The 17,420-nt window shown below is 51.4% G+C and overlaps 1 protein-coding gene across 1 annotated transcript in view; it reads right to left on the bottom strand.

Moving 5' to 3' along the window:
• Positions 1-17,420, bottom strand: part of Grik3 (glutamate ionotropic receptor kainate type subunit 3) — a 216,048-nt gene that overhangs the window by 43,331 nt on the left and 155,297 nt on the right. The window contains exons 6-9 of the mRNA XM_052177323.1: positions 13,220-13,393; positions 12,390-12,533; positions 7,570-7,677; positions 4,472-4,585 (exon numbers count right to left, since the gene is read on the bottom strand). Of these exons, the coding sequence (XP_052033283.1) occupies positions 4,472-4,585; positions 7,570-7,677; positions 12,390-12,533; positions 13,220-13,393 (540 nt within the window). The remainder of the gene's footprint in view (positions 1-4,471; positions 4,586-7,569; positions 7,678-12,389; positions 12,534-13,219; positions 13,394-17,420) is intronic.

Below are 17,420 nucleotides of genomic sequence, written 5' to 3'. Positions count from 1 at the left end.
AAAGCCGGTAGGACTTCTTCCTTCCTGACCCACCCCCTCCACACCCCTCTACGGACTTAGCCTCTAAAATTAGCACTTCATTTGCGAAGCCACCACAGCCCCAGAATCTATACATCTCCATCTAAATACGCTGCCTTCGGAGCAGCTGCAAAATGCCATTAATTTCGGGAAGTGCTTTGCGGATGGCATACATATTTAACAGCTGAAGCCCAGGGCATTAAAATGGTGTTCGCCTTAGTAATGCGTCTCCAGTCCAGCAACATTTCCTAGGGGGTAATTCTCAACTCTGAGACTACTTATTCATGGACTATTTCACAATTTATTACTGGAAATGTCCAGACAGCCAGTTCACCGGCTCCCTCAGCTGCTAATCGATTGCTCAGTGAAGGTGCCCTCAATTTCATAACTTCACGCTCTCCTATTGCTCCGGGAGAAGAGCCGTGGGACCAGGGGTAATATTTCTCCTCAACAAGTCACCGAAAACAGGGGTCCAGAAAAATAACCTTTCCTGACTTTCAGTCACAAGGTTTCATCTGGGTTCACTACAATCACTTAGCAGTAGAGAGGCCAGGCCTAGAGCTAAGCTTCTCCCAGACACAGGGCCAGAAGGTTGACAGAGGAGGCAGGGAGGAGGCAGCTCCCAGAGGAGACAGATTCAGGGATCAGCCATCTGATAGCTGGGTCTCTCTCCAAGTGCCTTGACATAGGCCATGCCTCATGTGCGCATGTATACACACAGGTAATGTGACTCACATGCTCCTGAGTTCTGTCTGTCTGACCCTGCTTGGACACACAGACGAAGTACCCTGACCCAAGGCCTTCGCGGCTACAGGGCAGAACAAGATAGGGCGTTCAGAATCCTATTTCTCCAGTGGGAGGATCCAGAATGGCCCCTGGCCTGGTCTTCTGATTCCACATTCTGGTCTTGACTTTTTCCTTTTCCAGCGGTGCTAGGTAGGGGTCACCTTGCCTTGCGGTTGAGTCTATGTGGGTCACGGTGTGCATACCTATTGTACTGGTGGGTATCCAGAGGCCATTTGTGGCCTCTCCTCAGAATTCACATGCACCCACATGCACCCTGTTTGCCAGTCACATTCATAGCCCAAAGTACCTTGAACCTTCAAAAGCAGGGCCCCGGGAGCACAATGCGTGCGCTTGCTTGGTGTGAGCTGAGGTTTGAGTGCATGCATTTTTCATGAGAGCATGGAAGAGCAGATCCAGAAGAGAGGCTGGGCCTGCAGGGAGGGTGCTGGGTAGGCTTCCAGCTTTAGAGTGTGATCTGAGTGGCCAGAGGGCACAGTCAGACCCGTGCTCTATTTGCCCATTCAGAACAAGGCACCCCAAGGATCTAACCCCGGAGGTTTAGGATAGAGACTAGAAGATGGGGTTGGGGAGCACACCTAGGCTGCCGTGGCCTGTCACATCCCAGGATGAAGGGAGTCCTTCTCCCCAGGGCTCTTCCCTCCAGGTTCTAGTGTCCAGGGGCTGAATAGTTTGATGTTCTGATTCTGTGCCTTGGTGCCTGTCTGTCACTCAAAGTGTGGCTGCCTGCCTTAACAGTTCCAGGAAAGACAGGCAGGGGCCCTTGTTCCCAGCAGGAGGTGCTGGCCCTGCACACAGGAAGCCGGGCAAGGGGCTGAGTTTTCAGCCAGGACAGCTTTGCAAGAGCCAGTCGGGACTACTCCCGACTTGTGTAGCCATCCCAGGGATAAATAATAAAGGCTAGGCGGTGAGGCCAAGGGAGGTAGAGGCCAGCCTGGAGGCTTATGTCCCTCTGAGAGGTTAGGGGTCTGAGGAGGTCCTGGGTGGATGTGGCAAGGTCAGGTAAGCCACAGGTGCAGAAAAGGAAAGCTGTGTTTCAGGCCAACACAGTATGTCAACAGAGAGGCCGGGACACAGCCCCAAAGTCTGTGCGCTTAGCTATTGCTCCTCCGCTGTTCCTACAGGTGCCAAAGAGCTATTGGCCATTTCTACCCAGTTGAGTGGAGGCCGAGGGGTAGTGGGGCAGATGGAGCTGTGTCCAGGTTATGAGCCAGGAGAAGCTTGCCTCCCCCACATCCTCTTGGGGTCCTTGGGAGCCAGCCAGTTCTGGGAAAGGAGTGAGTCCAGCTGGTTGGGGACCAGCGCTGCTACTATGGTGAAGAAACGGCGAAGATGGACTGACCAGGAGCATGGGTTGTTTGCTTGATTTGGGTTTTCAAGTAAGGCAAGGCAAGGCAAAGCACCCCTCCCCCCCACCCCCTGCACCTCTACAGAACAATTCATTCTCTTTTATTGGGAGGGGAGGAGCTATCCTGGAACTCACTATGCAGACCAGGCTGGCCTTGAACTCGCAGAGATTCCCCCTGCCTCTGCTTCCTGAGTGCTGGGATCAAAACCAGCTCCGCACTATTGAGACAGGGGCAGGTGCCATTTCCATGAGATGTGACCCAGTGGCCTTTCGAGATGGCCATGTCTTGTGTCCTGCTGGGGAGTCCTCAGCTTATGATTGCTCTGTTTGGAGTCTTGCTTCATGGTTGTGGTTGTGTCTCCATGGTGCCTGTAACCATCTCTCCTCCTCATCTCCGAAGTCGCCTTTCTCTCACCTCATTTTAATCTTACCTTGCAAGAAGTGTTTTATTTATACCTCACATTTCATGCGATTCTGCGTTTAATCTTTTACCACCTTTTTATTATTTTATTTTTTTTACCCTTTTATATTTTGCCGTTGTCACACTTTCATCCTTTTGCTTTTTGACTTTTTTTTTTTTTTTGGCTTGAACATTTTTTTTTAACCTTGTCTAGCCAGTGTTGTAAATTATTTAATTTTTCGTCTTCCTTAATATCTTCCCTTTTAATCTCTCTCCTTACCTCATTTTCTCTTCATTAGTTCCTGCCTAACCTTTCTGTTTAGCCCTCCTCTTGCTGTCCCTCATCCTTCCTATTCTTATCCACATCCACATTCTTTTAACGGCTCATCAGTCTCCTTTATATCTGTGGGTGCTTTTTGTTTATTTTTATCGTTTGTATTTTACATTTGTTTTTCTCCTGTTCCTGTTGAGGTCTTTTTGACTTATGGCTTTAGTATTTGTCTCCTTAACAAGTGGATCCCTAGAGACAGGAAGGGAGGGCATATGACTATTTGGAAGACTTCTCAGGTTCATGCCCTGACAAAGGCAGGATTATACCTCCCTGGCTCTCTTCTTCTGGCTCTATCAGCAGCTTGTCCACAATACCTATTCAGTTTCTATGGTCTTTAATGGGATTTCTCAGTGACCATGACCCTGGAGGCTAGTGATGAGACACACTGGCTAAAATTCCCCCTCAACATGTACAGTACTCCAGAGTCCTTGAGGTTCCTTGAAGAATTGGCAGGGGGGGTATTTCACAGTTTCTTCCCTGTTTCATGGTGCGCCCCCACCAACCCAGCCACTGAATACATGCATGGTGAATACATGCACACTAGAGGGGAGGATGGTGTAGAACAGCCTGGCCGAACGGCCTCAGTTGGGAAGGCAGGGGAAGGCACCCTTATCCAAGCACCATGAAGAGCTCCCAAGACTTGGGTCCAGGCCTCACCCACGGAAGGTTTCCTTTATCTTCCTTAATCTTAATGGGCCAAGATTGCTTTTGTGAAGAGGAACAAGCCCAGGTATCCGGGGATGGGTCTTACAGATACAGTTGCGACACTCTAAAAGGTCTACTTGTACTAGAATTGTCCCCAAAGGGCTCAGCTTCTGCTTGGCTCTCTCCTTTCTCCAGGGAGGGCCTGCTTTGAGCCTCTGCCTGTCTCTGCAGCCTCCTAGAAGGCGGTCAGTCACACATGGAGAATGGGTACAGCACAGGTCAGTAAGGGACAGCACTGGCTGCAAAGAGCCAGTGCTGCAGGGAGCCTGGGAGAGCCCATGGGGCACTTCCTGATTGAATCAGAAGATCGATTCAAGAGGAGAACAGAAGTCACGGAGAAGGAGTCTAGCTGAACTGGGAGGCAGCTGGGAGTTACCCCATCCAAGTATCATGGGAAGTTAAGACCCACTGACTCTTCCAGAGAGAGGATGGGATGCTGTACTATTCAGGGGGAGAGGTCACAGCCTCTGGCTTTCGAGATTTATAAACCCTGAACCCAAGCCTCTTGGGGCTCTTGGGTGTGGCCACAGCACCTTCCATGGCTGGAGGGGCTCATAGCACCTGCTCAAGGGAAGGCCCAGGAGAAGAGACCCCTAGTTGTGATGAGCAGTGAGCAGTCAAGTCTCTTTTGTGGTCCTACTAAGAAAGCAGGTGGCACACAGTGGGTGAAACAGCGAACATGGTTTTCTCTAGGGGACAGGGAGAGGTCCTGGGTTCCAACCTTCCCCTACTTTCTTGTAATCCACTTTGCTACTGAGTCCTTGTCTCTTGAGAGCCTCCTAAGGGGTGCCCAAGATGTGACAGGTGGGAAATGGAATGGTCTCTCAGGACAGATGGCCCTTCCAGCAGGGCCTGAGGCTCTTACCAGCACAGTGGTGACGATGAGTGACCTATTGGTCAGAGAGTCAGTGACATTAGGACCTCGGCCTTTGGCAACTTCAGTGATATTGAGACCGTCAGCTGGACTCCACACTCCAACCTGGATGGACAGACAGACAGACAAAAACAGATGCTGAGTCCTTCCTTTCTCCTCATCAATAAGGCCATCTGCTTCCAATGGTCACAACCACTGCCACTGTTGAGGTGATTGTGTGTTCTGAGGATAGAATTCTGATGACAACCCTGCTGCCCTCGCTCGGAGGAGGAGACGTGGAAGTGTGAGGTTTTCCTTTTCCTCTTGCTGACAAAGTCTCAGCTGAAGGAGAAATGCAGAGGAGCTGCAGGGAGCTGGCAAAGCAGAGAGGGAGAAGTGCCTCACATGTGTGTACCAAGTAAAGGAAGGGCTGTGGTGAACAAGCATCAGGTCGGCCTCACCAGGAAGCTGATATGGGTGACAACACGAGTGAGTGAACTGCATGCACTACGGCTGGAGGCAGCTCGCCTTGTGGCTTCACCCTTAAAGTGGGCAGATACCTGTCACCACGGAAACTCCTCACAGCATCATTATCAATATCAGGTCAAAGGATGGAGAGGTAGGGTTTAAATGTCATCCCAGGGTTGGCAGGTAAAGGCTCATGCTGCCAAGCCAGAAGATCCCTGGGGCCCACATGGTAGAAGGGCAGAACCGACTCCTGAAAGTTGTCCTCTGGTGTCCACAGGTGCACAATGGCTTGACTCCATACACGCACCCACAATGAATAAATAAATGCAATACATTTTTTATAAGTCATTCTAAAGCCCTAGGCCTCTTGCAGGTGCATTCTGAGCAAACTTCCCAGCTGGGCCTCATCCTGGCTCCCCTCTCTCAGGGAAGGCATCAGCTCGCCCACTCTGTCCTTGGCCCAGTTGGGGGTACTCAGAAAACCTAATCAATTAAACAGAGAGGCCAAGTGCAAACAACCCACTCAGAGAGCTGTGCGCCACAGATAGCAGGGAGATAAGTAATTATGCTTGGGTAATTCTGCCTTAATCCTCCCAAAGCCACCGGCTGGAGCTGGCTGGATCAGCTCTGACCCAGCTTAGCAAACAGAAGGAGGCAATGGGAGGCTGTGGCTGGGCTGAGCGCTCAGCATGTTCTCTGCCTGTGTGGACCACCGGGGCCCCAAGGAAGGAGGCAAGGCGGAGGAGAGGGAAGAGGCTCCTTTCTAAACTGGGCCAAGTTCAGTGCGTGGAGATGCTGAGCAGAGGCTGGGTGCTGAGCAGGAGGGGGAGCTGCAGGAGCCACTCAGCAAGCAGAGGCGTAAGGAGCCTCAGCCTAGTGAGCTCTTCTAAGCCCTGACTGGCTGTCCTGGTAGATTCCAGGCCTAGTGCAGATGAAAGAAGGAGATTGAAGAAGAGGTTCTCTGCTCACAGGCCCAGGTGGCTATGACTGGGAGCCTCTAGTGGGCACCAGGCAAGCCAACCTCCATCCAGGGATAATAGAGTTTTCCTTGAGTATTAGCTACGGTCAATTTGTACCAGCTGCCTGGAGGGCTGTTGGGAGATAGATGCTGCAGGGTGGGCTCAGATGGAAAGAGTGCTCCAGTGATCAATTACTGATGCCTGCCACGGGCACAGGAGCGGAAAGCGGTGGCGTGTGTGCCATCTATCTCCTATCCCTAGAATTTGATGCTGTCCCTCGAGATGAGTGGCTGAAAAAGAAAGGCTAGGATGGCTACCTGAGAACACGTTAGTCATGGTACTGCTGAGAGGGAGGCTGCTCTCCAGCACCAGGGAGGAGGGTTTGGGGGGGGGGGGCTTAAACAAGATTGAGGGACCCATGGAGCACGCCTAGGGCTAGGACAGTGAGAGGGGCTCAGTGATCCTAGGAAGGGCCCCTGCCCTTGGGAATTAATGCCACACATGGCATGAGGTAGCTGTGGATGAATCGTGGGGTTTCTGGTCACCTCTCCCCTATAAAGTGACTGGAAGGACTCAGGAGAAAATCAGAGGGTCATGAACACAAGTACACAGCGGCTAATAGAGCCAGGTCCACGCCTGGGGGAGGATCGCGGACGGCACTTTCATAGCTAGGGAAGCAGGACGGGATGATACCCAGGAGATTAGGAGGGCAGGACCACTGTGGAGTATTTCAGGAAGCTGAAGAGACTGGGTTGGGTGAGGAGGCCAACTGAAGAATTTCTCAGAAGCTAAACGGCCCCACAGGGCTGTGGCATGCACTGGCTTGGAATCGGGAAACCATGGGCACGGTAGAGTCGGACTTGGTGAAATTCCATCTGCACATACATTCAGGATGGATGAGGGCTAGGGGTGGATAAGAGTGTGAGGTACGGTAGAGGAGGGACTTACAATGACCATCTGGAGAGGCTGAACCATACATGCAGGACATGAGGATGGGAGTCTGCTTGAGGCCCAGAGACAGCAGAGGGTCCAGCAGCCTGACTTTGGTAGCACAGGCTGAGGGCCTCACTCTCACAGGCCCTGTCACAGGCCTCATTGAACAATTCCTCTGTTGGTCAGAGGAGAGGCTCCAAGTTCAGATAGGTTTGCTTTCTTTGACCAAATATCGGAATCAGTGGTCTGAGAAACTGCAATTTGGGGAGCCCAGACCCCAAGGACTTCAACATCTCCTTGAGGTAAGGATTTTTCTCAATCTCCCAGACAAATAATCTCTCCATATTTGCTTAAATGCCTCACAGAGACTGTGAGCTTGCTACCCCCAATAGGCAATCTGTGGAGATTAGAAAGTTTAACCTAAGAACACACATGTCCTTATCTCTGACCCACTCAGGGGCTTAGAGACAGCCACTTGTGCCACGAGTCTTTCACTATGTTTCTCTGACAGGCCTAGCTCACAGAGTGAGGTCATAGGTGTCGGCTGTAGCTAAGCCACTGAGATTGGCACCTTCAGGTGTAACAGGGCCCTACAGTCTCCTCTGGCTTACAGCTCTGCAGAAGCCATGCTGGGTCAGTTGAATCTCAAGGGCGTGTCTGCAGTGGCTCTGGCCCCTCAGCCCGTGGGCTTACGGAAGGCACTTCCAGCATCCCTGGCCCTCTGCTGAGCCTGCACCACAGCCCACGCACCTTCTCGAGGCCATCTTCCTTCAGGCTGATGATGTCCAGATCAAAATCAGTCCGCAAGCCACTGGTTTTGTTGAAAACAATCCGTCCAGTTAATCCTTCCCATTGAGCCTGCGGAGGGGAGAGGGCAGAGCGGCAATTCCTCGGGCTCATAAATCATCATTCGGTACAACTGTACAATGCTTCATTTTAATTACTCCTTGCACTGATACTGTTCCCCCAAGACCATGATTAATTAATAATCACCTCCATCATTGCTCGGGCTGTGGTGCGAGCCAGCGATTTCCATAAATTCTATTACGCTCTTTAGCCAGCTCTACATCTGCACCTTCTCCTGTACAACATCGATCTCGGATGCGCTCAAATGAGCCCCCGCCTCGAAGCCCTGGGAAGGGGGAGCCCGTGTCAGATCCCTGGAGACGGCCAGGGAGGCAGGTGAGCAGAGCTGGAGCACAGGAGACTCACCAAAGGCTCTGGTTACAAAGCCGCATCCTTGAAACATTAACCCCAGAGACCAAGTCCCTCAACCTACTGCCTCAGCTCCAGGCCACAGTTGAGAACTCTTGGGGTCAACTCCAGGATCTCTGTGACCTTGAATACTCTCTGCCTCAGCTTCCTCAGCTAGAAAATGGGACTAATCATGGTATCCATCTTTCCAAAAAGCTGTGAGAGTGAAATAAGTCAGGAAACCCAGAGAGAAGGCCTGGTCTCATTCAGGCCCTGGTAAACAGCAGCAGCTGTTACTTTGTTGTTATTAACAAAAGAGGCAGTTGTACCTTCTTAACTTCAAGCAAACTGTCTTCTAGACCAGGGTGGGACCGCCTGAGCAAGGCCTGTGCTTGTGAATAGGTGAATAGCCCACAGCTATTTCTCCCTGTTCATGAGAAGAATTGCTACCTTCAGGTGTGCCAGCGTTGGATATTGTTCTAGATCGTTTCTTTGCTGGGAGGTCCCGAGTAATCATTCTTTGCATACACAAGAATGCATGCAAATGTGTATGTGTGTCTGTGTGTTGCACTTTTTTCTGTGTGTTTGTACACGTACATGTATGCAGATGCATGTGGAGGTGTCAATGTTGAATGTCTTTCTCAGTCATTCTCCACCTTATTTAAAGTAACAATAATAATAATAATAATAATTATTATTATTATTATTATTATCATTATTATTACTGTATGTTGCATACACGTGTGTGGGTGGCCATGGCCTTGTGGAGGGTGACGGTGTTGTCCTCTGCCACTCTCTACCTCTTCTCCTGAGCCAGGCTCTCTCTGAACCTGAAGCTTGCCCTGTTGTAGCTGATTAACACAATCCTGGGATGCCCCTGTCTCTTCTCCTCAAGGACAGGCACTCGCAGCCATGCCTGGCTTTTATGTGTGTGCTGGGGATTTGAACTCGGGTCCTCAGGATTGCGCAGCAAGAGCTCTTATCTGCAAAGCCATCTCCCCAGGCCTTTCATCTTATATTTGTGAGAGTCTCCCTGAATCTGGATCTCACTGACTCAGCGAGGGCTGGCAGGCCAGGGAATTCTATGGATTCATCTGTCTGTCTTCCCAGAACTGGCGTTACAGGTCTGCGCTGTGTTCAGCTTTATACATGGGTGCTGGGGACTCAAATGCTGACTCTAATGCTTGTATACCAGGCGCTTTACTGCTGGAGTCATCTCCCCAGACAGAGAGGTGATACCCTAAGAATGTTTGCATCACTTAGCTTCCCAGGTGGCCTTGAGATCTGGCCAGGTGAGGCTCATGATTTCCGATGGGAATCATGGGAACAGGTCTGGAGGGAGAAAGTATTGGGAGCCCCAAAGCTTGCACTATACAGTAAGCAGAGGCAAGCTAGACCTCTGGTCCTGGGGCCTTACCCCTTGATTTGGACCCCTTCCCTCTTCTTTTTCCTTGGGGTTAATGTTGTTGGGTATTTTGCAGTTATATTTCTGTGTCTGGAAAAAGAAAACCCATCATTCATCCTGAGGTTCTGGGGTGCAAAAGAGGATTGGGAAATAGGGAGACAGCCAGCAGTGGCAAAGAGGGGGGATACTGTTTCTATGCCAGTCTTGTGAGTGGGAGCAGGTAGGAATGCAGTACCCAGAGGAGAGGTGTGGGAAGCAGGAGGTCTGGATGTGGGTATCCTGCGGGCTGAGCACTAGTTTGGATATAACCCTGCATTCTGAGCAGGGCCCCTGGCCTCTCCCTGGAATGAGCATCAGCACCAATCATATTTTCAAGTTCCCAGGCCCCGGAAACTTATCTTTGAATCTAAGCTAGAGGCCTAGAGGGTCTCCATGTTCTTGGGCAGCTTGGAATCCCTGTGGTATTTTCCAGATAATGGTAGATGGTAGCTGGGTTAGAGGCAGGAGGATTGTGAATCCCAGGCCAGCCTAGCTACTTCCTGAGACTCTGTCTCAAGCCTTTTCTGCCCAACCTAAAAAGTAGATGGAATAGACGAAAAATACCCTGACTCAGCGGCAGCACCCTGGAGCCCCAGACGGCTGCAGAACAAAGGAGACTTGGTCCAATGAACAACCCACTGCTCTGCAGGCCCTACAAGAGGTAGGTGAAGTGCCCAGTGCCATGCCACTGTGTGTATGGTCATGACTGAGTATTATGGGTTATCGCTTTTCCTTTGTAGGTTCTGGAACCCAGTAGTCTCCTGCAAATGGAGCTGGCCCTCAGCTGGGGAGGAGGAGCAGGCCTTGGGGCAAGGCCAGGCTCCAGGCGGAAGCTGATAGTAGAGAGTTATAATACTACCCTTAGGGAACCCCTTGCACTTCCATTGTGACCCTGCTAAGTGGAGGTCATCACTGTCTTCATTTCCCAGATGTGAATACTGAGGTTCAAAGATGGACTGAGACACTGGGGAAATAGTTCAGATAATAAAATGCCTGACACAGAAGTAAGAGGTCTGGAGTCAGATCCCTGGTGATCACATAAAAAGGTCGGGTGTGGTTCTGGATGTCAGTAACCCTAGCCCTGGGTGTGCGTGGGGTGGAGACAGTGGATCTCCAGGGCTCACTGGTCAGTTAGCCCACCTAATCTGTGAATGCCAGGTTCAGTGAAAGACCAGGCTGAAAAAAACCAAGGTAGATGCTATAATGGAAGGTATCTGATATATATATATATATATATATACATACACACACCTCTGGTTTCCACATGATCGTGCACATCCATCTGCAACACACACACACACACACACACACACACACACACACACACACACACACGGAGCTGGGGGAGCTGGTGGGGCCAGGGGAACGGAGATTAAAAGCCCCATCAGAGAAGGGGAACAGCTCTGCTTCAGACTTCACAGGGAGGCCCAGCTTCCCTCAGGCTGGCTTCCCCACGCCTCTGGCTTGCATCTCCTGCTGCGAACCCCTCAGGCTCTCCACTGGCCCCCAGGGAAATCTCAGCAGGTGTCTTCAGCTGCCCTGCTCCTGCAGCGGAGGCCTTCCTCCCTGTCAGCTCCAGAGGAATTAAATGCCAGCAGGTGCGGCCTGTCTGTGGGCGGGTGGGCGGGGGCAGGGCAGGGGGCCACGGGCAGCTCCTCCCCGTGACATTTCCCAGGCCACCCGCCCCCTTCTAGCAGCGGCCCAGGACTCGCTAAATGAAAGATGCTTCACACGCTCTGAACTCCGGCCTGGTATTTTCCAGCTCCTCTCGGAAATGCCAAGTCTTTAAAATGATTTACTGTCACGCAGTCAGACAGAGATGGGCAACTTGGAAACGGACAAAGGGAAGACAGGACGATGCAGGGTACCTGGGGTCTGAAAGTTAGAGCTGCAGTTATAGAAAGAACGTGAGTGAGCAGCGGCTACTCCTGCCCGGCCCCCACGGCACTGGCACTAAGGACAACAGAAGGAATGCTGAGACGGAGTGTCCGCCCCAGCCTGGTAGGGGAGCCCCAGGAGGGGGCTGGGACTTCTCTTCTAGGCTGGGCAGTGGGTAAGCTGCTTCCCTTGGGTGGGCACTCAGAGCTGAGCCTCTTGCTTTCCAAGGGGCAAGGGGTGAAGAGGTGGGGTCTCTGAGGCAGTGTGGGCTGCAGGCCCTCTGGCTAGGACCTGGTACCCAAAAGGAGAGGGACAGATGATGGTGACTGAAAGATCAGAGCTGTCACACCTGCTGTGCTGGAGGTGGGAGAGGGCACAGCTTTGAGACCAAGCCTCAGCCAGTGGCTGCCAGCAAATTAATGGAATCCAAAGCAACACACACACACACACACACAAACACACACACACACACACACACACACAGTGAGATAGAGACAGAGAGACACAGACAGAAAGAGAATCTGGTCCTTCATAGAGGGCTTCACCTGAACCCCTCGGTGTCGGTCATGGTCACCTACTCACTGTAGCTGAGGATAGACCTACCTAGACCTCATCCTTTCTAGCATTGTCTTCTTGCTAGTTACTGAGACTAGATGCTGCTCAGGCCCTGGGTTCTACCCTGTCTTCCCAACCATTCTGAGCTGAGGAACAGAGTTGATCATGTCACTCTAAGCCACTTAACCAGCATCGATGCGCTGGCACATGAGGTCCTGAGTGTGTTTGCCTGTAGATGGGAGCCATAAACCCTGTGTCCAGAGTGACAGCAGCGAGGACAGTGACAGGGAGAGGGAGTACTTCCATCACTGGGCTTCCATCTCAGTCCCCTCGGAGACTGGGGAAACTGAGCCGCAGAGATGTGAGGTAGCCCACCCCAGTCAGTTTGCAGCAGAAACTGCTTCTATCTGAGACCCCCAAACCTGAGTGCTCCAGCGCTCTGCCTGCTTCTGAGCACTGGAGATGGCGGGGAGCATCCTTTGAGGGGTGTAAGACTCACCTCCTTGATGAAGTTCATGAAGCGGCCACCAAAGCGCCAGGCCTTGTGCCGATGGCACTGCAGGGAGTTCACAGTCATCTGCGGCGCTCGCTGGTAGCACACAGACACAATGTGGACCGCGTCGTAGAGCAGGGCTGCATCGGTCTGCAGAGGGCACAGGCCTGTCTGAGGGCTGCCGCTGCTTCTCAGCTCCTCCCCACTCACCACAAGCTCATGAGGCCCTGGGGAGGCAATAGGCCCTCAGGCCCAGAGAGGGCCCTATCCTTTCACCTGAAGACAGGCCAGCCTCAGTGGTCCTGTCAGTCTATGGATACCCTGACACTACCCTCTTCTCTGTAGCTACGGCTCTCTCTCCAGACTCTCTGCCCAAACCATCTCTGCCTAATCCCACCCACTCCTTATTCCTTTCTTGCCTTCCCAGCCTCACATCTGCCTGTCACAATCTAAATTCATTGTCTTTAGCTCCTTTTACTGAAAGACATTTTTAATCAGCCGGTGCCGCTATTAGAGAGAGCCCTTGCTTGGCTGAGGAGCGGGGGCTGTTGTCCCTGGGGTTCTGGCTGATATATGGAGGTCCTAGTTACTGAAGGTCCTGTGTAACTAGCAAGAAGAAAAGGCTAGAAAAGATAAGGTCTAGGCAGGTCTTGAATTGTTCTATGTGGAGATGGAAGGAAGGGAGGAAGGAGGAAAGGAAGGAAGGAAGGAAGGAAGGAAGGAAGGAAGGAAGAAAAGAAGGAGCGAGAAAAGGGACAAGGGACTGAGGGACAAGGGAGAAGCAAGGAGGGAGAGAGGGAGCCCCTGGGGTCCATCTGTCCATCTGCGTACTGTACCATCATCACACCATCCAACAGGCCCGACTCCGCCCGGGGAGCTGCCTGCAGCCGCTCCATGGACCACTTTTCCACAATGGCTGACACATGAGGGTTGTCCACGTTGAGAATGCGGAACCCAGTCAGGTTCACTCCCGAGTAGCGGTAGGGCTCCAGGTCTAGCGCGTAGAGATCCTGAAGAGAGATGAGAGAGTTTGATGAGGTTAGGGGTGGCCCAGCTCCCCCGTCACCATCCAGACCTGGGTACCCCTGGGTCTTGAGTTGTGACTCCCTGCATTCATGAAAGGCGACTGCAGTACCCACAGAAGGACTGGACGCAGAGGCCATTTGGCTCTCCTGATACTGACCTCACATGCTGACTATGGGAGCCATAAGCCTGTTTCTTCATCTACAAAATGGGGATCATTCCCCTTTATAGAACCCTAAGGAACTGTCTCATGATGGGAAGGGTGCTAGGCATCTCCAAGTGACACCAAAAAAAAAAAAAAAAAAAAAAAAAAAAAGCAGAAAGGTCAGACTGGTTTTTTTTTTCCTTCATAGATGGGTGAATGGGGGCCAAAGGTGTCTACTGCCTTCCCCCTGCTCTCTCTTATGTCTCGGGGCTTTTCACCCTAGGAACCTTGGAGCCTCCTAGGAACAGCTGTCCAGAGGACTCTCCATGGCAGATGGGAAGGCTTGGGTGTCAGCTCAGGAGTACAGAATTTACAGCCCAGGCGGCTCTGGCCCTTCTTGCAGCCCCAGCTCAGGCCAATGGGCTGGCGAGGTGAGGAGCCAAGAGACATGGGGGTGGACGCGCTGGCTGCCCCTTAGAGAAGAGAGCATGTGGAGGGGTAGTTAGCCTTCACGGGAGCCAACCAGAGCACCATGGCTTCAAAATGACTCCAAACTCAAAGAGACACAAGAGAATCATCCTGTGCTTTAAACACACGAGATAGTTGCTTACAGGCCGCCAGGGCTCCCTACCTCTGCTGAGTTAGGAGCTGCTGTTAATGCTAGTTAAAGCCCAAACTTCTGGTTAACATGAGATTTGTGTCCGACACAAAAAGGTCATCCCTTAGGCTGTGGTTTTATTGCTTTGCAGGAGATTAATCTATTTTGTGTCTAACCCGGCTCTACGTTCTCTTACTAAAACCTCGATACTCACGTCACTCCTCAAATGCACTGCCTCACGCCCGGACTGTTCCCTTCTGACGTAGAAAAATCCAGTCTACACTTACTTCAGGCTGATATTTTGATTTTCAAAATTAAAAACTTGGAAAATGCAGACTGGCTGCAAGACAGGACTGGAGAAACTGAGTCCCGTCTCTGTTCTTCCTCACGCCCTGTCACTGAGCTGCTGTCTGCCTTGTGCTGAAGCGCACCCCACTTCCACGCCTACCCCAGCGCCAGCCTCCGGTCATGAGACAGGATGCAGGCTGGGGCCCACAGAGCAGGCCTCACATAGTGCTTGGGTGTCCTGTGCTCTCTGAGATGCTCCTTTTTGGTATAAACTCCTGCTCCTCCCGCATTCCCAGGAGGACCCTTTATGGAAGGCACTGCATGCATTCATCTTTCCGTGTCAGAGAAGGGGACCTGGAATTCAGGCAAGAAAGTTCCATCCTAATCTCACCAAACAAATAGAGCCAGTCTTCCAAGACCATGGACATCTGTGAATTCAATCAACCATGGATCTCTCTCTCTCTCTCTCTCTCTCTCTCTCTCTCTGGTTCTATATGTATATATGCATATAGGTATATAAATGCTCATGTATATTAAATATTCAGACTTTCTTTCTCACCATAGTTCCAAAACAATAAACTACACAGCATTTGCATCGTACTGTGTACTGTAAGATAATATCTAGAGCTGATTTAAGGAGGATAAGAGCATAGATTAGTAATATGTAAATACGATGCAATTTTCTACAAGAGACTTGAGCATTGTGCTGTCTGTTTTTATGTCACCTTGACACAAGCTAGAAATATCTGAGAAGAAGGAGCAACAATTGAGAAAATGCAAGTCTGTGGGATACTGTCCTGATTCATGATTGATGGGGAGGGCCCAGCCCAGTGAGTGGCGCCACCCCTGGACAGGTGGTCCTGGGTTCTATAAGAAAGCAGACCGAATAAGCCATGAGAGAAAAAAAAAAGCCAGAGAGCAGCACCCCTCCACGGCCTCTGCATCAGCGCCTGCCTCCAGGTTCCTGCCCTGCTTGGGTTGTTAAACTGACTTCATCCATGTGAAAAAGGAAGTGAAAAAAAATCCTTTCCGCCCCAAGTTGCTTTGGGTCATGGTGTTTCCTCACAGCAATAGAAACCCTAAGAGTGACAAGCATCTATAGATGTTACTATCCAAGGGGGTCCTGGAGCCACGCCCTGTGCCCCCGCTGCTGTGAATCCTATGAATACCAAGGGACACCTCACTATAAGGCCTTGCTTCTAGGCCAATGTTTAGGATGGGAAGGAAGCTGGGTAGGAGCAGAGGATGTAGGGAAGGGAGCCAACACTAAGTTGGCCAGAGGATGTCCGGTGTCAACAGTCCAATCTCAGTGGAGAGTGAGTCTGAGGACCATCATGCCATTTTAACTTTCATACTAACTTCTTACTCATTTTATGTAAGCAAAGAGCTCAGGGGTGGGGGCGGGGCTCTGCCCTCAGCAACACTTCAAGAGGCAGTGGGTCAGGCAGGTGAGGAAGGCTTCCGCAAGAATTTGGTCAACTTCCTGGTCCAGCCCCTGTCTGCTGGCTCACCCACCATGCTATGAGGAAAACTAAGGTCCTCAGTGGGGGCCAGTGCCACATTCCCAGACTCCACAGCCTAGAGGAACTCTTGCTGCTTGTGGCTTGCTGGGACTACAGCCTCCGTCGCATCACCTGCTCAGAAGCTCTACCTCTGCATCTTGCTCTTTCCCGCCACTGTCCCCAATTTTCCCTCCACCAAGGCTGAACCACCTCCCCTGCCCCACCTCTCCGAGCTTCTCATGCTACGCCGGGTGCTTTCGTACACATCCCAGCCACTGGACAGGGGTGGCACAAAGTCTGTTCCCTTAGACTCAGACAAGTGGCACTTCTTCCCGGAAGTGCCCCTTGATTGCTTCCTTACACACACACACAAGTCTATCAATGATCCAGCTCGGGTACTGGGACTACAGGCTTTCTTCCAAACAGGTGGCGACTGTTAAGGTCTGGGGTCTGACATTCTTATGAACTCCTAAGCATTCTTGACTCAACTCTTGTGGAAAGAAGGATCAGGGGCTGGAGAGATGGCTCAGCGGTTAAGAGCCCTGACTGTTCTTCTGAAGGTCCTGAGTTCAAATCCCAGCACCCACATGGTGGCTCAGGGCTCTCCGTAAGGAGATCTGATACCCTCTTCTGGGGTGTCTGAAGATAGCTACAGTGTACTTACATATAATAAAGAAAGAAATCTTTGGGCTGGAGCAAGCCAGGCCAGAGAGAGAAGAAAAAAGTATCTGAAGACAGCTACAGTGTACTTACATATAATAAATAAATCTTTAAAAATAATAAATAAAAATAATAAAAAAAGAAGAGGCATCAGCCAGGCTAGTAACTTCCTGAGAGTTTCAGTGTTTACCTCCTCCATGAAGGAGGCTCTCTGTGAGGATGTGAGCTGGAGTAGGTTGGTGACTTGCCTGGGAAGGAGGGTGAGCCGCTGATGGAAGTCTGCTTCTAGGCCTAGGCCTAAGAGCCCCTAAGGAAGGCCCACGCACCTCAGCGCGAGGCTCTGCCAAGACTCGACAGAGGCTCAAACTGTAGCCTTCCCAGGGCCCCTGACTCAGTTTACCTGGGCCCACAGGCCAGCCTGACTCAGTGTGAAGGATACTACCTCTGCTTTGGTAGGGAGCAGTGGTCCTCAGCCTGTGGGCTGAGACCCCCTTGGGGTAGCATATCAGAAACTGTGTAGATCAGATATTTACATTACAATTCAAACAGTAGCAAAATAACAGTTCCGATGTAGCAGTGAGATCATTCTATGGTTGGGGCTCACCACATCACGAGGACCTGTACTGAAGGGTCGCAGCATTGGCACAGTGGAGAAGCACTGGTGGGGAGGCTCACGTGCTAGTGAAGCTGCTCTCCCTGGTCCCTAGCTGCAGCAGTGCTCCCCAGGGCCAACCAGGGGTAGGGGTGAGGTGGTACTTTTTTAGTTCCATGGCTATGACAAAATCCCTAACAGACCAGCTCAAGGAAATCAAGGTGTATTC

This window comes from Apodemus sylvaticus, chromosome 3 (assembly GCF_947179515.1).
Source record: "Apodemus sylvaticus chromosome 3, mApoSyl1.1, whole genome shotgun sequence".
NCBI classification, from domain to species: Eukaryota; Metazoa; Chordata; class Mammalia; order Rodentia; family Muridae; genus Apodemus; species Apodemus sylvaticus.
The sequence above is the reverse complement of the archived record's forward strand: the minus strand, read 5'-3'. Positions and strand labels throughout refer to the sequence as shown.